Raw genomic sequence first — 20,098 nt, forward strand, 5'->3', positions numbered from 1 at the left:
AGTGTTACAATATTATCAAAGGTATTTTGTCAGGGTATTGAGAAAAAAGTATGTGTGTGAGACATTAAAAGTGTGTGCATATTTATCTGGTTTAACTGGTTAGCTTTAAACAACACACATTTTGGAAAAAGTATCTTTGTTATTATAGCTGTTACATTTTACACTTGTGAATATCAACAGCATCATATTAAATAATAAAAAATATATTTGTAATTTCTGAGATCTCAAAAGCTGCTAAAAATTGTAAATAGAGAGAATGAAAAAATGATACAGGTGAATAATTTTTTTGGTTCTTTTTTAAATTATCAAAGTATAATCTGTAACAGTGTTGGTTTGAAACAGGGTTAAAAAAATACTATCTGAATGACTATCAGAAAGAGAAATATAGAATTAACAGACTTGCTAACAAGTTGCAGCCTGTCTAGTTTTGAAATACCACAAGGTTTTGTAATCCGACCACTTTTTTGTCATAAGTACAAAAACCAGCAGCAGGACAGACACAAAAAGAAGAACCATATAGCCCTGAATTTTCTTGGTAACAACCAACAACAAACTGCTGAAATAAGACTGACTCACTGCGAATCACCAGGTCAGAGCAGCAGTTTTATTTAAATTTTACCTTTGAAGGGGCTGTGGGAGTGATGAGGGCTTTACAGCGCCCCCTTTCGGATAGCAGTGGATCTGCATGTCGACAAAGGTGTCTTATCAAAGTAATTACACACATTTTTTTTCTTTTTTATTTCAGATATGTCAGGCTAAACCCAGCATTAGTTTAACTGCATAGTGAAATTAATAATTTTACTATAATAATACAGTTTATTGAATGTGGCTTTAATATTCTGTGTGTTTAAATGGCTGAGGGGTTATATTTAGTTTTCCTTGTGTGAACCAGGGGTCGTGTGGGTTAAAGGCTGGTCTGGGCTGGTCTTTCTTTGTAGAGTTTCCATTTTCTCCCTGCACACACCGCAAGACCCATTTGCAAATGTGACTCTTAGCGGTTTTGCTTTATAACTGAATAATTACTGACGATGGTTGTTATACCTTCAGTGACAATGTGCCAGTGCTTGAATTTTTTTTGCCAAGGTTTCTCTTATAATTATCATTTTCAGTGTGTAAATATCAGATTAAGTGAACTGATTAAAAATCCAGGTCATATTTTGTAAAGGCAAGCCATATTACAGATGTCACAGCAAATATCAAATGGATGAAATGTGCCTCTCCCCATCAACCCACCTCAAAGATGTGAACATTACAGTGTAAAGGGTTTTCCCTTGATCTGCCAGAGCATCTGAATTTCAAACGATCTGTGCACAGCCCTGCACGTCATCTTTTATGGTATCTATCCTGCTGAGCTTCAGCTGTGATCCAATGCAACTCTGCAGTCTTTCCATGCATGGTATATTTGAAAGTAGTACTGGGTCGCTGGATGTGGGGTTATCCCAGGGCAACACATTGCTGTAATCCGCGTGTGTGTGTGTGCGTGTGTGCGTGCGTGTGCGTGTGCGTGCAGGTGGAAGCCTAAACTGAGGCGGTGTTACAGATCTCTTCCGCAGGAAAAAAATAAAAAATAAAAAAAAAAATCTCGGAGGCTGGCTCTGGCGTCCTCGGCAGCCCAGTATTTCCTTTCCCCCTCCCCGGAGCCGCGGGTTCGCACCAGGTCACGTCCCGGAGCCGCTCCGGCCTCAGCCGCTCCGCTCCGACATGCGTCCAAACGTGACCCCGTCGTGGTCATTTCGCCCAAATCTCCGCAAGAGCCCACAATCAAAACAAATCGACCACGCGTGCTTTTCCCGCAGCAATGACGTCACATCGGCCCGCCCCTTTCCCCGCAAGTAAACAGAACACGGAGCGGTGTCGGCGCGCGGACCTGTGATATATGCGTGGAGGGGAGGGGGGGTCCACGCCGAGGAATGATCGGAGGGGTTCGTGTGGCGTCCCCCCGCGTGTTTTTCCTGAACTTTGCGGGATTTTTGGGGTCGTGCCAGCGGACTGGAGCTGGAGCGATGAAGGGAGAGGCGGAAGTGAAGTCACTTGACAGACCGTCCATGTTATTATTGTTATTTTGGTAGCCCTGTGTGATGAGACGGGCTGGGGAGCCGCCGCTCTCCGAGACAGCGTTGACGTTACCGCAGGCCGGCCCCGGACCGACACCACCCTCAGCGCCCGCACCGCCGCCGCCGCCGCCGCCGCCGCCGCCGCCGCCGCCGCCTCACTGACCCGGGGACAGGAGCCTCGCTGGCGGCCGGGGGTGGAGGAGAGGGGAGGAGGGTCTGAAGACCCAGCTCCAGCCCTGGCTCCCTAAAAAAAAAGAAAGAAAGAAAGAAAAGAAAAGAAAACAAAGAAAGAAAGAGAGAAACACTCGACCAAAAAAATTAAAACGGGGACAGAAACAGTAACGGCGTTTCGACGGGTGTCTGCGCGGCGCGTGTAGCAGCGGACGAGCCGCCGCAGACATGAACGGTATCACCAAGGGCCGGTTCGAGGTATGACAGAGGGAGTGGACCACCAACAGTTAAACTGCTTCTTTCTACTAGACGTGGGAGTCGTGGGTCTTGTATAAGCAGAGAGTGTGTGTGCGTGTGTTTATATATATTCATGTGTGCGCGTGTATGTGTGTGTGTGTGTGTGTGTGTGTGTGTATGTGTGTGGTCTGCTGCTCCCGGTATTACACGCAGCCAGTGCAGCCGAGGCGTTTTGTTGGTCAAGGGTAATCCGAAATCCTGTTGTTGTCCTGCCGCACCAGTAGACAGCGACAACATGGAGCTGAGGACTGCGGGACAGGAGAGGAGGGCTGTGGCTGAGGGGAGTCAATACATCAGGGCCGAGGCTGTCAGCTGAGGTTACTGGCTTTACAGGGGAAACAAACGTTAAAAAAAAAAAAAAAAATACAAGCAACGTGTAATCAGTCATCTATTAGGTATGGCAGATTACACCGGAGCCCTGTGACACCTCCTTTAATACCTGTGAATGACAGGTGCCAGGAGGTTTGGCTGGCTTTCTGCAGGTACTCCCTTAATCAGCTGTGTGTCCTTCCATAACATCTCCCCGATTCTGCAGACAGAGTGTTAAACATTGTCTTTAATTCATCAGCTAACGTGGGTTATTTCAGTGGAGTGTAGTAAATGCAGTGTGAAGCAGTCATTCCTCATCCGTGCAGATTTTGCTTGTCATCCCTGTGTGTGGGTTTCCAGTCCATAAACATGCATGTGAAGTTAATTGATGAATGTGACTGTGTGTGTGTGTGTGTGTGTGTGTGTGTGTGTGTGTGTGTGTGTGTGTGTGTGTGTGTGTGTGTGAGACTGTCTGACTCTGTTTGCTCTGTGATGCACTGGCAATCTGTCCAGGATGTACATAAAGCCTTTTGGTAGATAGTCAACTGAGATCAGCTCCAGTGCTCTGTGACACCAAGATGGATAAACAGTTGCAGAAGATTGATGGATGAATAACATCTTCCTTTATCATATTCGTGGGTAATTATTGTTATACAAGCGTAGCAACAACGTAAGTTATTTTTATTGCATTATACACCTTGCAGCTATATTTAAAATTCAATATGGTCCAACAAAGCAGCTCACACAAAAAATATTCTTCCACATAACTTAATTTATGACGTAATTTTTTTACCTTTTCTTGTCACAATCGTAAAAATGATCATTTTACTTTGTGAAAGTTATCAAGGTTTTAGCCAGTGGTGGTGATCTGTTCCTGATATTCTTTTCCTTTCAGTCAACAGTGTCCATATTATTATAGACGCTTTCTATTTCTTGTTGTTCGAGGTTAATTAAATCCACTCAAAAATTATTAAAAATGTTGCTAAATTACAAAATCTCCTACAGTGTGGAGGAAAAATTCCCATGTTATCTTTGAACGGGCTTGCCCTGAGGTGTGACTGTGAGTGTGTGTGACTGTCTGTCTTTCTGTGTTTCCTCTGTGATGGACCGGTGACTCTAGCGTGTCCCCCGCCTTCATCCTGAGCCACTCGGGACCGGCGTCAGCTCCCCGAGACAGTAGGGTGGATGGGGCGGTTAAAGGGATGAATGGATGGTGTTTCGAATTTGATCATAGGTGTGAATCAGAATCAGAATCACGAGACTGCAGACTCCTGAAACCAAAAGTTGAACTAAATGAATCCTTTGTACCACGCTTCTGTGAAATTTTCTTTCAGAGCAGCACATTTTTATTGAACAATATTTGACATTGACAATGACAGTTGCTGTGAGTCCAGTAGTACAATATTTGGATATGAACTTTGTAGCATGAAATATAAACATGTTGAAGCTGTGCAGACGTACTGTGCCACTGCCACGGTTAGTCATTCATCCTCACTGTGCGTCGATCACACTTTCATAGGCTTCTTTTAAAGTTCATAAACCTTTAATATGCGTCGTAACATCTACCATGCAACAAGCATTATGTTTTGCCGTGTCAGCTTTCCCTTCACTTTTTTTTTTTTTTTTTGCACGAGTTAAATCACCTGGTTGGACTGGTTATCAGGTCCTCGGAGCTGTGAGCGCGGTTTATCTGCAATGGAGCGCATTGTTGACATTCTTTATGGTTTGACTTGATAGTACTTGACTTCCTCGGTCCGGTGTTGAAACGCTTCGCCGGTAGTATGCGTCTACGTGTGAGTGAATGAGAGTGGAAGGTGCTAGCGGCGCGGGTGTGTGTGTGTGTGTGTGTGTGTGTGTGTGTTGCCATTTCAGTAGATTTCTCCACAGACTTTCTTAGTTGAAAGCCAGTGCGCGCTGGGAAGCAAGCCCATGTGGCTGTGCGTATCTGAAGAAGGATCTTGGACACGACTTGTCCCCCCTTATGCCACGCAACACCTGGCTGGCACAAGGCCCCTCCAGCTGATCTATTGCATGCCTGAAATTGGACACACTACACGGCCCGGGTCTAATGGCTTCACGTTTGCTTTGATGTCGCAGTGAAACTCTAGATGTGAGCTATGCAGGTTCCAACAACACGTTTTTGTGGTACACTGTCGAGGAATACGAATATGAATGCAGAGCAGAGCTCCCTGCCTGGGAATGCTGCTTTTCTTGCTCTGACAATGAGGACACCACAATACTGAGATGATAACTTGAATTAACTGTGTGTGTCAGAGATGGCTTTTCTCATTGATCCCATTATCATCCAGGCTAAAATCTAAACAGCAAATGCTCTTTTTTTTTTTTATTTTGAGTGAAAATATGACTTGATAATAAATGTTGGACAGTAATCAGATTATCCTCTGTGGTCAGAGAGGTCAGAGGTGACTGATGTGTAGCAGAGGTGGTTTGGAGTCCAGTCTAAATTTAGTTTTAAATCCTCAGCCACCTCTGGCTTGACAGGAGAGTCGATGCACGGTGTATTTATAGGCCGGGTTCTCGCCTATCATTTACGGCACAATACACTCACCCGTCTCTGCCGTGCACGTGTTAATGTGTTATCCACTACAGGTGTGTGTGGGGACTGGTGGAGAGAGTAACTCTGTTTTAGTGATAGTTAATCTACATTTTTGGAACCACCAAGCGGAGATGTTAAAATTCAAACCAGCAATGTTAATATTTTACCAAACTTTGGCTGGACTGACGTTTTTTTTTTTTTTTTCCTTTCTTTTTGATCTCACTTCCTCTCAAATGGATTTCATTTCCTCACTCCTTCTGTCCTTCCTTTATGTAGTCTCACGCTGATGTTATGACTTTTATACCTCCTCCCTGCATTTTACTGCTTTCGGTTTTCAAGGAGGCGGCGTCTGTCGTGCAGCTAGCCAGAGCTAGAAGCAAGACCGTTGCTTCGTCCTGCGCCTTTTGTGCTTTTTTGCATTTCCAGTGTTTGCGCGTGAAGCGGCAGGGAGTCTCCCCTCATTAGGCAGGGTTTCGGAGTCTTTGAGGATACAAGTGTATCATTGGCAGGATGCGTGTCTGCAGAGGCACAGTGAATGTGGGTGTTTGACATAATTTAAATTCATGGCTGACTACAGCCCACCTGATCTAGAATGTTCTGCTTTCTGTTCTTCGCGCAGAGAGGTCTGACTTGAATCACCTGCGTGTGTGTGTGTGTGTGTATATGTGTGTGTGTATGCATGTGTGTGTGTGTGTCCCACTCAGCAGATGGCCAGACATCCAGCGAGTAGACTAATTGAGATAAGCATGCCAACAAGCTGACCAGGCTAACAGAATTATAAGCTTGTAAGGAGGGGAAGTGGAAAGCCAAATGTAGCCCTGGTGTGTTTATTACAATAGCTTAAGGAAGCGATGGCTTATATCTCTGAAACCACTGTAAACATTACGAGATGATCTGTTTTTATTGGATCGTTTAAGCGTTGTGTGCTTAAAATGATGTGAGATGCCTTGCCATGCCGTTGCCGCTCTTACATGCAAATGGCTTCCATACACCTTAATTGTTGTTGTTTATCTTGTGTCTCGGCAGGTGTTCTCAAACAGCGATGAAGCCCCCATCAACAAGAAGCTCCCCAAAGAGCTTCTTCTTAGGTAAGATTGAGAATACACAATCTCCCTCACCCATTCACACTCGCTAAAGTCCACAGAATACGACACAACACACCCCGGGACAAGAGCTTTAGTCAGGCTGACTCATTATGTGAAGCAGCCTCAAACTGTGTGTGTGATTTGTCACTCGTTGTGTAGGTGTGTCTATGATGTGTGTTGCTGTAAGCTGTGTGACCTACAGACCAATATTTCGTCCCACAGCATTTGTACTTGATACATAAATCTAACACACCCTCCACAAATGTCGGGGTGGATTTTTTTGGGGGGAGTTTTGGGTGTGTTTGACCACGAGTCGTAAAGGACGCACCTGCATGTCGATCAGCTGATGTTTTTATTCCTGCACTTGAGAGGCATACGTTTGTTTGTGCATGTGTGAAACACTTCTGGGCCTATGCAAACTGTGTGTGTGTGCTCCCGTGCGCGTATGTGTGTGTGTGTGTGTGTGTGTGTGTGTGTGTGTGTGTGTGTGTGTGTGTGTGTGTGTGTGTGTGTGTGTGTGCGCTCCCGTGCTATAAATAGCTTGTCTTAGCTGGTGGGGAATTCCGCAGTGCTGTGCTCTTCTGCTGCTCCATCTGCACTCCGTAGAGACGACCAGTATACCCATTACAACCAGCACACTCTGGGAAAACCTGTCCTCACACACACTCGCTGGCAACGACACACTGCTCTGTACCCTCAGCGTCATGTGTCAAGTCGAGATAGCCGCACGACGTAGCCGCTGTGGGGAAAACTCATTTTAATGGCAGTAATTCTGATTTTTAGACCATTTTAAGTGGATTGACTTCAGCTTATTTTGTAGCTTCACTCTGCGTCTGCTTTACACAGTGGGAGGAATTTTGTTATCCCTTTAGCTTTGCTGTAATCTGGTTATAGGTGTGTAGACTTTATAAGAAATGTGATTCACTTAACAAAAGAAATATTGAGCTTTTTTTCATTTATTTATTTTTGAGAAACAAAGGAAATTCACGACATCGATGCTTTTCTCTCAATTCTGACACCATTATCTCATTTGTAGAAATGGAAAGTCAGTGATATGTGCCAAGAAGCAACAGCATAAATCTAATAAGTGGCTGTGGGATGATTGATAGAGGAGGAGGAGGTAAGGAAAATGCTGCAGTTGAAGTTTAGAATTTATGTGGGACATTTTCCCGATCCTGTTTTCTCGTGAAACACTCAGGTTTATGTTTTGACTGCTGGCAGGTTTTAGCTCTCAATTTCTATCTAGAGGGAGTCTCTGCTGAGCCGCGCTCAGCGGGAACCGGTGTTGCCATCCTGGAAGACAGAGTTTCCCAAACTGTGCAGATATGCAACTGCAACTGGTTGCAGATTCTAATCTAGATTTTCCAGCCTTGATAAATGAACTTAAGACAGAAGACTGTCAACATCTCAGGGCACCTGAGCTCAAAACAACAACGTTATGGGATTCATTGCCAAGAAGCATTGCCACAACACTTAAATAATCTCCCAAACACAAACTTCCTCGCTCTTTTTTCGGTTATTAATTGGCAATTTGATAAGTAAGCGTTCTCATTAGCGGTCCTGTTTATGTGTAATCCATCACTGACAGCGAGTCCCATTGCCTGACTCGTTTTTTAGCGCCTGTTGTAAACAGCTGTTATCTAGGCCAGCGCTGCATGGACAGAAACTGTAGAAACCCTGCTGCCACATGGATGAACTTCCTTTGACAGACAGGCCTGAGAGATGGATCGGAGCGGATCGGAGTCCTCTTACCCGAGAAGTCGCTGACTCAGCATCTTCCCCACCACCCAAAATTCACGTCTGAGTTGTTACTATGGCTACCAGCCCCAGACTTGTGGCGAAGGCTCCACACACTCGCTTATCCAGCCATGCCTGAAGGGAGGGGTGTATACATTTTGTCAACAAAAGGAACCGTGCTTCATTAGATTCTTGCCGTGTACCTTGTCCAGAGAAGCGGTCGTGGCCAGGCCAGATCAGCCGGAGCAGTCGGAGCGGTTCGCTTTATTTTTCTTCCTGCTTGTGTTCAGTGGCAGCATGACTGCTTTCCAGACGGTGGTCAAACAGGAAACGCAGATTGCTCTCAGTGTTGTACGCTTCTGTCTGGTTTTATTGGTCAGCTCGTTCTTTCTGTTGTTTGTCTCTGAAAATGTCCATGATATGAATTGTCTGAGCTCGGCAACCAGTTTATCATTTTGTTGTTGGATATTTATTACATATATTTATTTCTATCACTAGTTACGATCATCAGTTAGGCTAACAGGCCTGAAAATAGCACCTGCCCGGTCGGATTGACTGACTGTGTCTCTGGTATTATGATTAACAGAATTCTTATGTGGTTCCTAAAAGACCCGTCTCGCTCACATAATGGGAAGTCAGATTGTATTTGATTGGAACAGACAGTCAATCAATGATTAGCGCCAAGGCCATTAACCAGTTATTAGAAGGCAGATCGATGAGCTGGACTGTTGGGCTTCTCCGGTGGCCTGCCGTGACTTCAGTCACCAAAAGTGTGTATTTGTGTCTGAGTGGGCTGCTCTGTCAATTGTTGCTGCGTACACCCCAGCACAAGACTCCGGTATAGATTATACAGGCATGTCCCAACATGCCCTGGCCCTACACATCAAAACACACGGCCTTTGTCTGTCTATATGAAAGAAACAATGGCCCGCTCCTGTTTCAGAGGGTTAAAAGGACATTCAGACCCCAGCTGCACTCAAAGCTTTGGCATCGTGACAGTTCTCTGAATACCTCAAATTTCTATAGATTTCCCCTCAAGTCCCGTCTGTGAACAGCCACAGGCCTTTAAACGGCCGGGTTTTCAGAGGAGCGGTTGCATATTTGGCTTCATCTCGGCGCGCGATCGTGTGTATCCTCCAATATTTGCATATATGTCTGTCCGTCTGTCCCAGCATGTCCGTGGCCTTGCCTGTCTGAGTGCCAGAGATTACTCATTGGCAGATTAATGGATTGAGCTGACCCAGTAGCCGGCTGCATGCAGGCCTTTGTGGCCGGGCGGCCCACAGCTCAAACACTGGCTGTGGGGCTCTCCTGCTTCCAGCCAAACACAGGGGATTGTTCTGCTCTTAAACAAACCAACACGACACCAGGGGGAATAAAATGTCAGAAATAGAGCTGTTTGTTTGTGAATAATCACTGACCAGAGACAAACTCACCCTCCTGTTTTTCTGTTTGTAGAATATTTTCCTATCTCGATGTGGTTACACTCTGTAGATGTGCCCAGGTATCCAAGGTAAGCGCCTTCCCGAATACACAACAGACTCCATTCTTTTATTTTGCAGTAACTCCAAATTACATGATAATCAACTTGAAACCAGTGTGTTATTTCTGGATTTCTAGAAATATCTATAATATGGTGCCCTCTGCTGGTTCTGTGGAAGTGAGTTACCATTGTGCATTGCAGCTGAAACCCTTTTATGAATGAGGAATCTGAATAATAACAAATATTTGGCATGCAGAGCAGCAGTGGCACCTTTTGTTACAACAGCTCCAGTGTATTCTTAAAACAATATCCTAATCTTTTGATTCTGTTTGATAATGTGAAAAAAATCTGAAAATAATTGGATCCCAGGTTCAGATAGTGATGCTTATTTGATTTGATTCATTATACCGTGTTTGAAATCATCAGAAAGTGAAGACAAATGACAGTTTGTCTGCCTCCAGGGTGTTTTATTGAAATTTGCTCCTTTTTTTTCTGCCACCTAATTCAAAAATAATTTTTGAGAAAATAATAACAAACAGGCAAGAGAAGAACATTCATTACTTCAGAGAAAAAGCATCCAGAATCTAAACAGTATTTATGCGTATAGAAATGTGGATTGCTGAGTGATGTTTTTTTCTTCTTTTTTTTTTTGGGGGGGGGGGGTTAGATTATCAAATATTCACACCTTTTCACCCTCTCCACACCCTGTCACCCTCTCAGGCGTGGAACGTCCTGGCCCTTGATGGCAGCAATTGGCAGAAGATCGACCTGTTCAACTTCCAGACAGACATAGAGGTGAGCTGCGTGTCACTTGTGACGACGGGAAAGGGAGAAGCGCCGGCGCTCGAGCGGACAGTACTTGTACGCACGCCTGTGTTTTTGCTGCCCGTGTGTGTGTGTGTGTGTGTGTGTGTGTGTGTGTGTGTGTGTGTGTGTGTGTGTGTGTGTGTGTGTGTGTGTGATTGTGGGCGCTTGTTGAGTAGCATTATCCAGCCCAGGGCTTAGTGCTGGGTCAGTAGGCTTTGGTGCCGACTGTGACGTCACAGCTGATCCTGTGGCCCGAGTCATGTCACTCTCTCTCTCTCTCTCTCTCTCTCTCTCTCTCTCTCTCTCTCTCTCTCTCTCTCTCTCTCTCTCTCTCTCTCTCTCTCTCTCTCTCTCGCTCTCTCGCTCTCTCTTTCTCCCTGTCCCCGTGTCTCTCAGGGTCGGGTGGTGGAGAACATTTCGAAGCGTTGCGGAGGCTTCCTGAGGCAGCTCAGCCTCAGGGGCTGCCTGAGTGTTGGAGATGCCTCCATGAAGTGAGAGTCACATTTTCTTCCCCTGACATACTGTGATGTGATGGGCGAGCTTCTGCTTTGACTTTCACCAAATGTCATTCCCTCGTTCATTTCATAGCTTGCCGTGTTTAGCCTTTGTACGGTTATTCTTTAAACTCTAAGCAGCCTCTTCTTGTCTCCTTCCCAAGGGACTCTGTGCAAAGAACCTTGTTTTTATTCCATTTAATCTCACTTGACTGTGAGCATACAAGGAAAACAAACAAAACCAAAGCAGACTAATAGTGGTATAATTTCATTTCTGCGTTTTCTGCATGCTTTTGCTGGCAGATCACTAGCTACTGAAAAGCAGAGGATTTAAAAAAGTAAACCTTGTTCGTCTTTGGTCTAAGAAAGCAACGTGCTCCGGCTGTACAGAAGACTCCCCTGGGCCCGTGGATGGCTTTGTTAATTGGATCCTGAGCAACTCCCGGCATCTCACGTCGTATTTATTCAATGAAGAGGCTCTTGAGAGATTTTCACTCTCCTCTTTTACTGTTCTGTTTACCAGGACGTTCGCTCAGAACTGCAGAAACATCGAGGTGTTGAACCTGAACGGCTGCACTAAGATCACAGACAGCACCTGCCTCAGTCTCAGCAAGTTTTGCTCCAAACTCAAACATCTCGATCTCACTTCCTGCGTGTCCGTCAGCAACCACTCCCTCAAGGCCCTCAGGTAGATCGCGCACCTCAAACCTTTAGTAACTCCGCCCTTCGCCACTCTCACTTCTTTTTGTGTTTTTCTCTTTTCTGCGCAGTGACGGCTGCAGGATGCTGGAGATGTTGAACCTGTCGTGGTGTGATCAGATCACACGTGACGGCATCGAGGCCCTGGCCAGAGGGTGCGCTGGTTTACGAGCGTTGTTCCTCAGAGGTTGCACACAGGTGCGGTGTTTCACAAAGTCCTGATTTTTATTTCCTGTAGTGAGAATTTGGTTTTTGAGTTCGGTGTTACAGAGTCAGTGTGTGCTGACTGTGAGGATAATGGGTAGAAAGCATGTATGATAATACGACGGTGATCAATAGCCGGGGTGTTTTCATGTAGGTGCTAGAGTGCGGTAGGCAGTTTAAATGTTAATACATGAGGAGATCAAGGAGACCAAGCAGCAGGGGGTTTGTCTCCGTGTCTGCTGCTATCGTTTGATTAGCTTGTTTTACAATGGCCACATGTATATTCAAACTTGAAGTGAGTCGCTATATAAAACACTACAGTGCTTAATATTAATCTCAATTTGATCCTTATTTTATGCATATATTTAGTAAACTTTTTGCCAGGTTTCTTGATGCTCATCTTAAACTCAAGTGTGTATTTTTATTTTTGTTGCAAAAGCATCACATCTGGGGTTTTTTTTAATTTACACAGAAAAAAAATTTAAAATTATGCAAATGATTGCATAAAAATCAATCTGTTAATGCATTAAAATATGCAATTTTCTCTCTGAAGAAATTGCCTTTCTCATTTTATGTAAACAGGATCTTGTGTTGTGAAATTAGTTTTTAATTTGCTTCAGCTGAGAAAGAAATTAAAGGCTAATGATAAAACGAGCCACTCAACAAAAGCTGGAAAACAAATCCCAGACTGCTCTTTTTTTTACTGCTGAACAATCCCAGCAGACCTCAGTGAAGAGAAATGTGATTTTTTTTTTTTTATTACCCTTTTTATCCTAGTGGAGAACATTCTTCCCCCCTTTGGCTGCTCACTTGTGTTTGAATGACATTTAGTTTCTCTACTTGTTGATGTGTTTGGTTGTTTTGTGTTTATGTCGCTTCTGAAAATACACTTTCTGTGGAATTTGCATCGCTGCTCCTTAATTCAAGCGTCCTTCCGAATGGAAAATATATGGTGAGAAATCAGCTGTTGCGGAGGCGTTTAAAAATGACTGTTGCTACAACACTATCATAAATGAATTATAGACACTGCAAAAATTTAACAGGCCAAGGAGCTTTTTATGTATCATCTGACAATAAACATCATTAAACAGCATTTAATTCATAATTACAGTACTTTACAGTCAGAATTTTGCCTTTTTCACAAAACAGGAAGAGAAAGCTCGCCTTGAAATTGATAACAAGGCACCTCTAATTTACCCACGACACTAGTTTACAACAACTGGTTTTTTTTATTTTGTTTTGTTTTGTTTCTTTAACCAGCTGGATGATGGAGCTTTGAAACACCTTCAGAAAAACTGCCCAGAACTCACCACCATCAACATGCAGTCCTGCACAGTAAGACAAAAAACATTTGGTGGAGACACGGCGGGAGGAGATGGAGACTCATAATAATGCAAGAGGGATGCGGTCTGGACGCTTTGGTGTGTTTGTAATTTGTTTTTTGTCTGTCCCCTGCCTCCAGCAAATAACAGATGAAGGTCTGGTCAGCCTGTGCCGAGGATGCCACAAGCTGCAGATCCTGTGTGTGTCTGGCTGCAGCAACATCACTGATGCCTCTCTCACTGCACTGGGACTTAACTGTCCCCGACTCAAGTAAGACACACACACACACACACACAAACACACCCATACATCTGTTCCACCAGCCTTCTAAAAAGACACTGAGGCATTCTAAAAATGGCCTGAACATTTACTGTATTGGTTTAAGGATACCGTGTTGCATACAGTGTACAGTACTGAGTGTTCTCGGCTGTCTTTGCTCTGTATCCGAGTACAGCCCACTCCGTCTCACAGGCCTGAAGATGTATGATTCTTGTTAACTGAAGTAAATACATGAAAAGCGTTAGTTAATAAAACAGTGCCTCCAGCGGGGTGCTGCCGAAGAAGCGCTTCACGCGGTTTGTTTTTCTGTTTGAAGGATTCTTGAAGCTGCACGATGCTCCCATGTTACGGACGCTGGGTTCACTGTGCTGGCCAGAGTGAGTTTCATTTTGTTTGCTGACTGCTGTTTTCTTATCCGCAGACTTTTTTTTATTACACAAGTCATCCTTTTCATCCGGCTCTCTCTGGGCCGAGTGCAATGTTTTCCTCATAAAACAATGTGTTTATCCTCACAGAACTGTCACGAGCTTGAAAAAATGGACTTAGAAGAATGTATTTTGGTAAGACAATTTCGGTTTCCTTATCTCGCTGTTAAGTCTTTTTGCCAGAAAACAGTCACAGAGTTGAAGAGGTGACGTGAGGAAATGTGTCACTGAGACTCAAAACAAAAACATGAACAACACACGCCTACGAAGACTTGAGCTCTGAGCCTCTCAGCTGTCCTTCGACATGCGAGAACAGTCCGTTAATCAAGCCCGTCCTCTCCTCAGGTGACAGATAACACCCTGGTTCAGCTGTCAATCCACTGCCCTCGCCTGCAAGCACTGGTAAGCATTTACGCCCGCAGGTCCGAGTGTGTGCCAGCTCCCTCCTCAGCCTGTCTTTATGAGGTTTAATCCATCCATCTCTGTGTCTCCGTCTCCGTCTCCGTGTCCCGGCGCCCTGGACAGTCCCTGTCCCACTGTGAGCTGATCACCGATGATGGCATCAGAGCACTGAGCAGCAGTACCTGTGGCCAAGAGCGCCTCACGGTGGTGGAGCTGGACAACTGCCCCCTCATCACTGACGTTACCCTGGAGCACCTGAAAAGCTGCCATCGGCTGGAGCGCATCGAGCTCTACGACTGTCAGCAAGTCACCAGGGCCGGCATCAAGCGCATCAGGGTCAGTGGACAGGGTGTTCTCTCATGTTCAATGAGTAGTCTGTAGTTTTTTGTATTTTTCAACTCAACTTTGTAGTTTTGTTCTTTTCCTTATTTGTGATTTTAGAAGGTCTCCTGTCTGACAATCTCCAGGCCGATGTAGTGATTAGCATTCACCCCTCACAGGAAGAATATTCCTTATTCTAGAAACATGAGTTGAGGGTTAACTGCTCACTGTCAGATCCCCGTCATGTCTGTCTCTGTATTTGCCCTCTGATGGACTCGGTGTCCGGTCCAAGGTACATCCTGCCTTCACTTGTATTGTTGGGATCGGCTCCAGCCGCGCTTTTCTCCCTAAGTTGGAAACAGCTGTATTAAAGACGTCTGACCATCTTGCTTGATGTGCTCAATACATATGTGAATGCATCCACTAACTAGTGTGGAAATTATGGTAGCTTTAATTGCTAAACATCAATAAGTACGGTAATCACTTTTGATTTGAAATGAGGAACTATTACATATCTTCAACTTTGAGACAGTTGACCAATAGTTGTATATTTGTCAAGTGTTTTTTTTCACAAAATGTCTCATGACATTGGTCATATTATAAAATAACATGTTGAAGTGATGATAGTGTAATCTAGATAGTCTCATGTCTGTGATATCTTTACTCGGGATACTAAGCATTTTTTGGACATTGCTCATTTTTGCAGATTGCAGCCACATTTTAAAGCATCCACATCTCAGAAAATAAGGAAATATGAGCTTCTAAATATTGTTTGTGTACATTTATATAATTCTAATTCATAGACAGTCAAAACACTCCTGCCACTTTTGCATTAAAGAATCCATCTGACTTTCAAAATGCATTTTTAAGACTTTATAGTACTTTATTAATGCATGTTTCCCCCCCACACAGGCCCACCTTCCAGAGATCAAGGTCCATGCCTACTTTGCCCCAGTGACGCCCCCTCCGTCTGTACATGGAGGTGGCCAGCGTCTGTGCCGCTGCTGCATCATCCTCTGACAGTGGAGGGCCAGGGGGGGCCACCTCTGTCTACAGGTCCTGCTGCTCTGACGTGGGCTGACGTCGGGTTTTGGGGTGGGGGTGGCGGGGTGGGGGTGGGGGAGGGGCCGGGGTAGGCGTCGGGGGAGAGGAGGGGCTGGACCCACTCACTGCTCCTGATCACTGATCAAAGGCTGATCCCTGATCAGTCGAACCCGCCCCTTCTCTCTCCTCTGGCTCACCAGTCAGCGCTTTAGCAGCCTGGAGGGGCTGAGATGAAGAAAAACGAATGGATGGATGGACTTTCTCTCTTTTTTCTCTCTCTCTCTCTCTTATCTCATTCTCTCTTTCACGCTGTAAAGACACAAACAGGTTGTCCACTCCATTCGTCTCCCCACAAAACCCCGACTTCCCCGCCTGTGGGTCTGAAAGGACTGCACCTGGACAGCTGCAGCCGGGGAGTCCGAACGGTGGAACTGAGTCGCATTAAGTTCAAACTAAAGAAAAAACAAAAAAGAAAAGAAAAGATGACATTGTCATCTGAGGACAGCCGCTCACTCTAACTGGAGCATCATCTCAACCAATCATGTGACAGCTCTGTGTGACCATTCTGTGATTCATTCTGCTTTGACCAACAAACACAGAGCGCCGAGGCGGAGGAGAGCCGGGCTGCGGGGGATCCTCAAGATATAAACAGTGAAGCTTTGGCAAGGCCGGCTCAGCTCTGTGACGTGGACGAGTCCAGGATGAGACGGAACCTACGGACTGGGACATGTGACATATTTGTGCATCTAAGAAACTTCTGTTGAGATTTCGATTCTGTTTGTACAAAGAATGTTTTGCAACAGAAAAAAAAAAAGAAAAAAAGAATTACACTTACAACAACTCACTATAAAAAAAACAAAAAATTGGGACGGCTGACAAAAAAAAGTTTGGTTTTATTTTCTCTCCTTTTTTTTCAGTGCTTATTGTAATTGTCTATGCCTGTCTGTTCACAGAGGGAGATATGCTTGTCTTTCTTTTTGAACCGTAAAAGAAATACTGTTGCTGTTTGACAAAAAAAAAAAAAAAAAAAAGGACCTATGATTCAGACCCTTGGTGTCTAAATGCACTATGTTGACACTGTATGCTGCTGGGATGAGAGGCCTCTCCTGTGTACCGCGTGGTGACGTTGGCTCGTAGGCCCTGATCCAATCCTGTCAGTAGCCCTGCGCACTAGCTCCTATATGGCCACTCAAGCATTTGTTTACAGCATGGACTAGGTTAGCACCACAGACTAACTTGTTTACATCAGTAGATTTCCAGTCCCGCACTGTTCAGGGTTAGCTGTTCAACGTACTCTGAATAATTAGTATGACTGACGAATGGTGTTGCAGGTGGCCACTGTTCAGATTATTTGCTGTGTGTATCTGGATATCAATCAGGGCTAATGTTGGTGTTACTTTGCTTTAAAAGTGAAATAGAAATTTGCGAAAAGCCTAAAAAAAAACAAAAACAAAAAAAAACTGCATAAAAGACTGTGAGCGATGGCACTTCAACTCTTTGACAATCACATAAATGTGTGTATTTGAAAGTTAATTTTATATAGTTTGGTGTAATTGTCAACTTACTGATGATCCTCAGTGTACTCCAATACATTTAGGTCCCAAAGCAGCACATGAGGAATTGAAATTAGCTTCGGACACATGTCTGCTGACATCTAATGTTGTTAAATAGCCCTAAACTCTCGTTGAATCTGGCAAAACACACGTGACATCAGGGAAGTGGTTTAGCAGCGACTGAGAAGGTCCAGAACAAACAGTTTATCACACTCTATACAGACACTCCTGGTCAGCAGGAAATCAACAGTATCTGCGTCTCCATGCAGGGTTCTGCAAGCAGGAGACATAAAAAAAAAAAAAAAATCACCTAATGCACTGAAAATCCAACAGAGAAAAAAGCAGCTTGCGATGTTGTGCTATAGTTGAGACTGGCAAGTGCTTAAAAAGTGGGGAGACTGGCAGGAGAATGGATAGGACTGAAACAAAAAAAGAGCATAGTAATATGAAGAGAGACTCAGATGGACTCTGATACATAGCTGACTTGACTGGCTGTGATACTAATGCCCTCTCTTTGACAGCTGTTTTAATAGTTTTATGTTTAAAAAATAAAATAATACATGAAAAAATAAACAAATCAATAAATAAAGGTGACTAATAGTAAATGTGGCTTGTCTCTGCAGTGTGACATTTTTCTGCAGTCCAAACATGTGATTTCATTCCAGTTGGAGACTCTGATTTGCTTCTCGGTATGTGTGACTGTATGCCCCATGATCCAGTTGGATAAAATTCAAATAGTAGATGGATTTATATGTGAGAAGGTGATTTCCGTTCTCACTGTGACCTTTGATTTTTGCACACCTGTACACAGTTATATAGGGAACGCTTGTGAACTTTTGGAGGTTGTGTGAGGAGTGAGATGTGGCCGAGACACCCAAGCACTTCCCACCATTATTTAAGCATCCCTCATCATCGGTGAGCACATGCACTAATATTCTGGGCCAGTCGTGTAGTACCCATTACCCCTTGAATAATTTATACCCTGCATATAATCAGGACTCAAGAAAAACTCCTGGAAAGACTCATCACACACACTTCCTCACCTGCTCCTGTCTGTATTTCACCTGCCCAAAGGCAGAGGGCACATTCCACTATATAGAGGGGGGAATGATTTGTTTATTCCTTTATGTGTATATAACTTTGGGGATCTGTTGTTTAGATTTGAGATATTATCATCATCGTCTCTTTATCTATATCTAAATCATTTGCTGAGGTGAAGGACAGACTGACTGAGGATCTGTTTGAGCTTGTTGTGGGGCTGAAGAAGATCCTGTGTGTTCTTAAACTGGGAAACTGAAAACTCCCAAATAGTTATTTTCTTTGAAGAAACTCCAAATCTTCACCCTGATTTTTCCCTTTCCTTTCCTCTAAGCCTTGGATGACCACATCCCCAGTCGGGGTGACAACTCGGCCCATCACAATATACTCCACAACGCCGCCTTTCCATGATTTCAAAAACGGAAATCTAAAACTTTGAAACACCCCCTGCAGAACCCCACAGTAGTTTGAGAGTCACTGATCTGAACAGACTTCATCCACTGTTAAACTGCGGCAAACTGAGCACGTGCTGTAACGCCATGTCACCGCTAGATGTCACTAGAGACCCATGTGGACGACAGACAATAACACGCCCACAATAACTATTAAATTTATAACTTACGTTTTCCAGAAAATATCAAACCATGACGAAAGATAAAAATACACTTTAATTTAGGAATCATGTCATACTATTGTGCAGTGATGCTTGTGGCTCATGAGGTGGCGAATACTTTTCCATTTCTGATCAGGCATGTGTCTGGCTAGCTGTGCGGCGCCTGAAGACCCGGCGGCCTGGTCCGTTAATGGTAAGCGCCATAGCGCCTCCTGCTGAACTGCGGTTCCGGGCAACGCGCAGTCTGTCCCTTCAGTGAGCGGCTTCAGCGGCAACAGCGAAGGTTCTCGGATTAAAGAGGGTCTGGTTAGCGCGGGATCAGGGTCCGGCTCTTGTTGGGAAAGTTTGGAGCAAGTTCTCCGCAGGCAGAGCGGACGGCTGCCAGACCTTTCACCCCGGGGGTATGGAGCGGAGGAGCGGGGCAGCGCCAGGCGCCAGGCCTGCGGACAGGAGACGTTAGCGGGCTCGGCTAGCTCTACGCGAGGCTGTCTAGCATTGTTTGGGTCGCTCTGCTAACTGGCTTCGTGCTATTTTTGTTAGCATAACAGAGAGCCAGACAAGACTGCTAGTTTGCTTGGATGCGGATATCTTCAAAGAACATCCCGTGGACCTTAACAGTTGCACATTTCCAGAAGTTTCTCCAACTTTTACGTTCAGTTTGAGCTAACAAAGCACAGACCCCAAACTGACGGACTACGTTTTTGTCGCAGCCTGAAAAGTCGAGTTTTTTTTTAAGGGGCAGAAGTATGTTTTCTGTGCTCAATTAGTCTTCATTTATCGGGGATTGCATGTTGATGATCCAACATCAGTCAGACGCAGTCCAGACCGCGCAGTCTCTCTGCCCCTCGGTGGGACTTCACTTCACATCTCCGGCTCTCCGCACCCCATCCCACCGACCACAGTCCCCTGACTCCGGCCAGCTCCAGGGGCTGGCCACACGGCACTGACTGCCCGATGGAGGATCATGACAACATGGACTATTTCTACCAGCAGGTACTGCAGAAAGACGTTACCCGCAGGCTGCAGGTCGGTCAGGAGCTCGTGGACTACTTAAACGACCCGCAGCGCTCTTCGGACGTGGAGCAGGACAAACCCCGGCTGGACAAGACCATAGACGAGCTGACGGGATGGGTGAACTCCAGCAATTTCAAGGTGAGGGATGCTGATCTAGTCATCGAAGGGAGGTAGTGCAGTGTCACTGTA

General features: G+C 44.9%; 2 protein-coding genes across 26 annotated transcripts in view; both read left to right on the forward strand.

The window, feature by feature from the left end:
• The first annotated feature begins 1,810 nt into the window (after positions 1 to 1,810).
• fbxl2 (F-box and leucine-rich repeat protein 2) lies at positions 1,811 to 17,674 on the forward strand. Its single transcript, XM_030120579.1, has 14 exons — positions 1,811 to 2,483; positions 6,415 to 6,476; positions 9,669 to 9,723; positions 10,414 to 10,488; positions 10,897 to 10,991; positions 11,518 to 11,682; positions 11,765 to 11,891; positions 13,158 to 13,232; positions 13,360 to 13,490; positions 13,816 to 13,876; positions 14,015 to 14,059; positions 14,270 to 14,326; positions 14,450 to 14,662; positions 15,560 to 17,674. The coding sequence occupies exons 1-14, from the start codon at positions 2,454 to 2,456 to the stop codon at positions 15,665 to 15,667; spliced, it is 1,299 nt and encodes a 432-aa protein (XP_029976439.1). The 5' UTR covers positions 1,811 to 2,453; the 3' UTR covers positions 15,668 to 17,674.
• Positions 17,675 to 19,112: 1,438 nt separating this feature from the next.
• clasp2 (cytoplasmic linker associated protein 2) overlaps positions 19,113 to 20,098 on the forward strand; it is a 54,572-nt gene continuing 53,586 nt past the window's right edge. For 22 of the 25 annotated variants that reach the window (XM_030121212.1, XM_030121221.1, XM_030121216.1 and 19 more), the window contains exon 1: positions 19,113 to 20,047. In XM_030121212.1, the coding sequence (XP_029977072.1) occupies positions 19,850 to 20,047 (198 nt within the window). In that variant the 5' untranslated portion in view covers positions 19,113 to 19,849. The remainder of the gene's footprint in view (positions 20,048 to 20,098) is intronic. The other 3 variants (XM_030121213.1, XM_030121235.1, XM_030121241.1) reach the window with 1 other exon arrangement.

Source organism: Salarias fasciatus, chromosome 22 (genome assembly GCF_902148845.1).
Source record: "Salarias fasciatus chromosome 22, fSalaFa1.1, whole genome shotgun sequence".
Lineage (NCBI taxonomy): Eukaryota > Metazoa > Chordata > Actinopteri > Blenniiformes > Blenniidae > Salarias > Salarias fasciatus.

Excerpts from the sequence above, each read along its gene's own strand:
- fbxl2 (XM_030120579.1), top strand. The coding sequence starts at position 2,454 with ATGAACGGTATCACCAAGGGCCGGTTCGAG. Across the intron at positions 10,992-11,517 it reads GTTGGAGATGCCTCCATGAA|GACGTTCGCTCAGAACTGCA; the intron begins GTGAGAGTCACA and ends TCTGTTTACCAG. Across the intron at positions 13,877-14,014 it reads GGTTCACTGTGCTGGCCAGA|AACTGTCACGAGCTTGAAAA; the intron begins GTGAGTTTCATT and ends TTATCCTCACAG.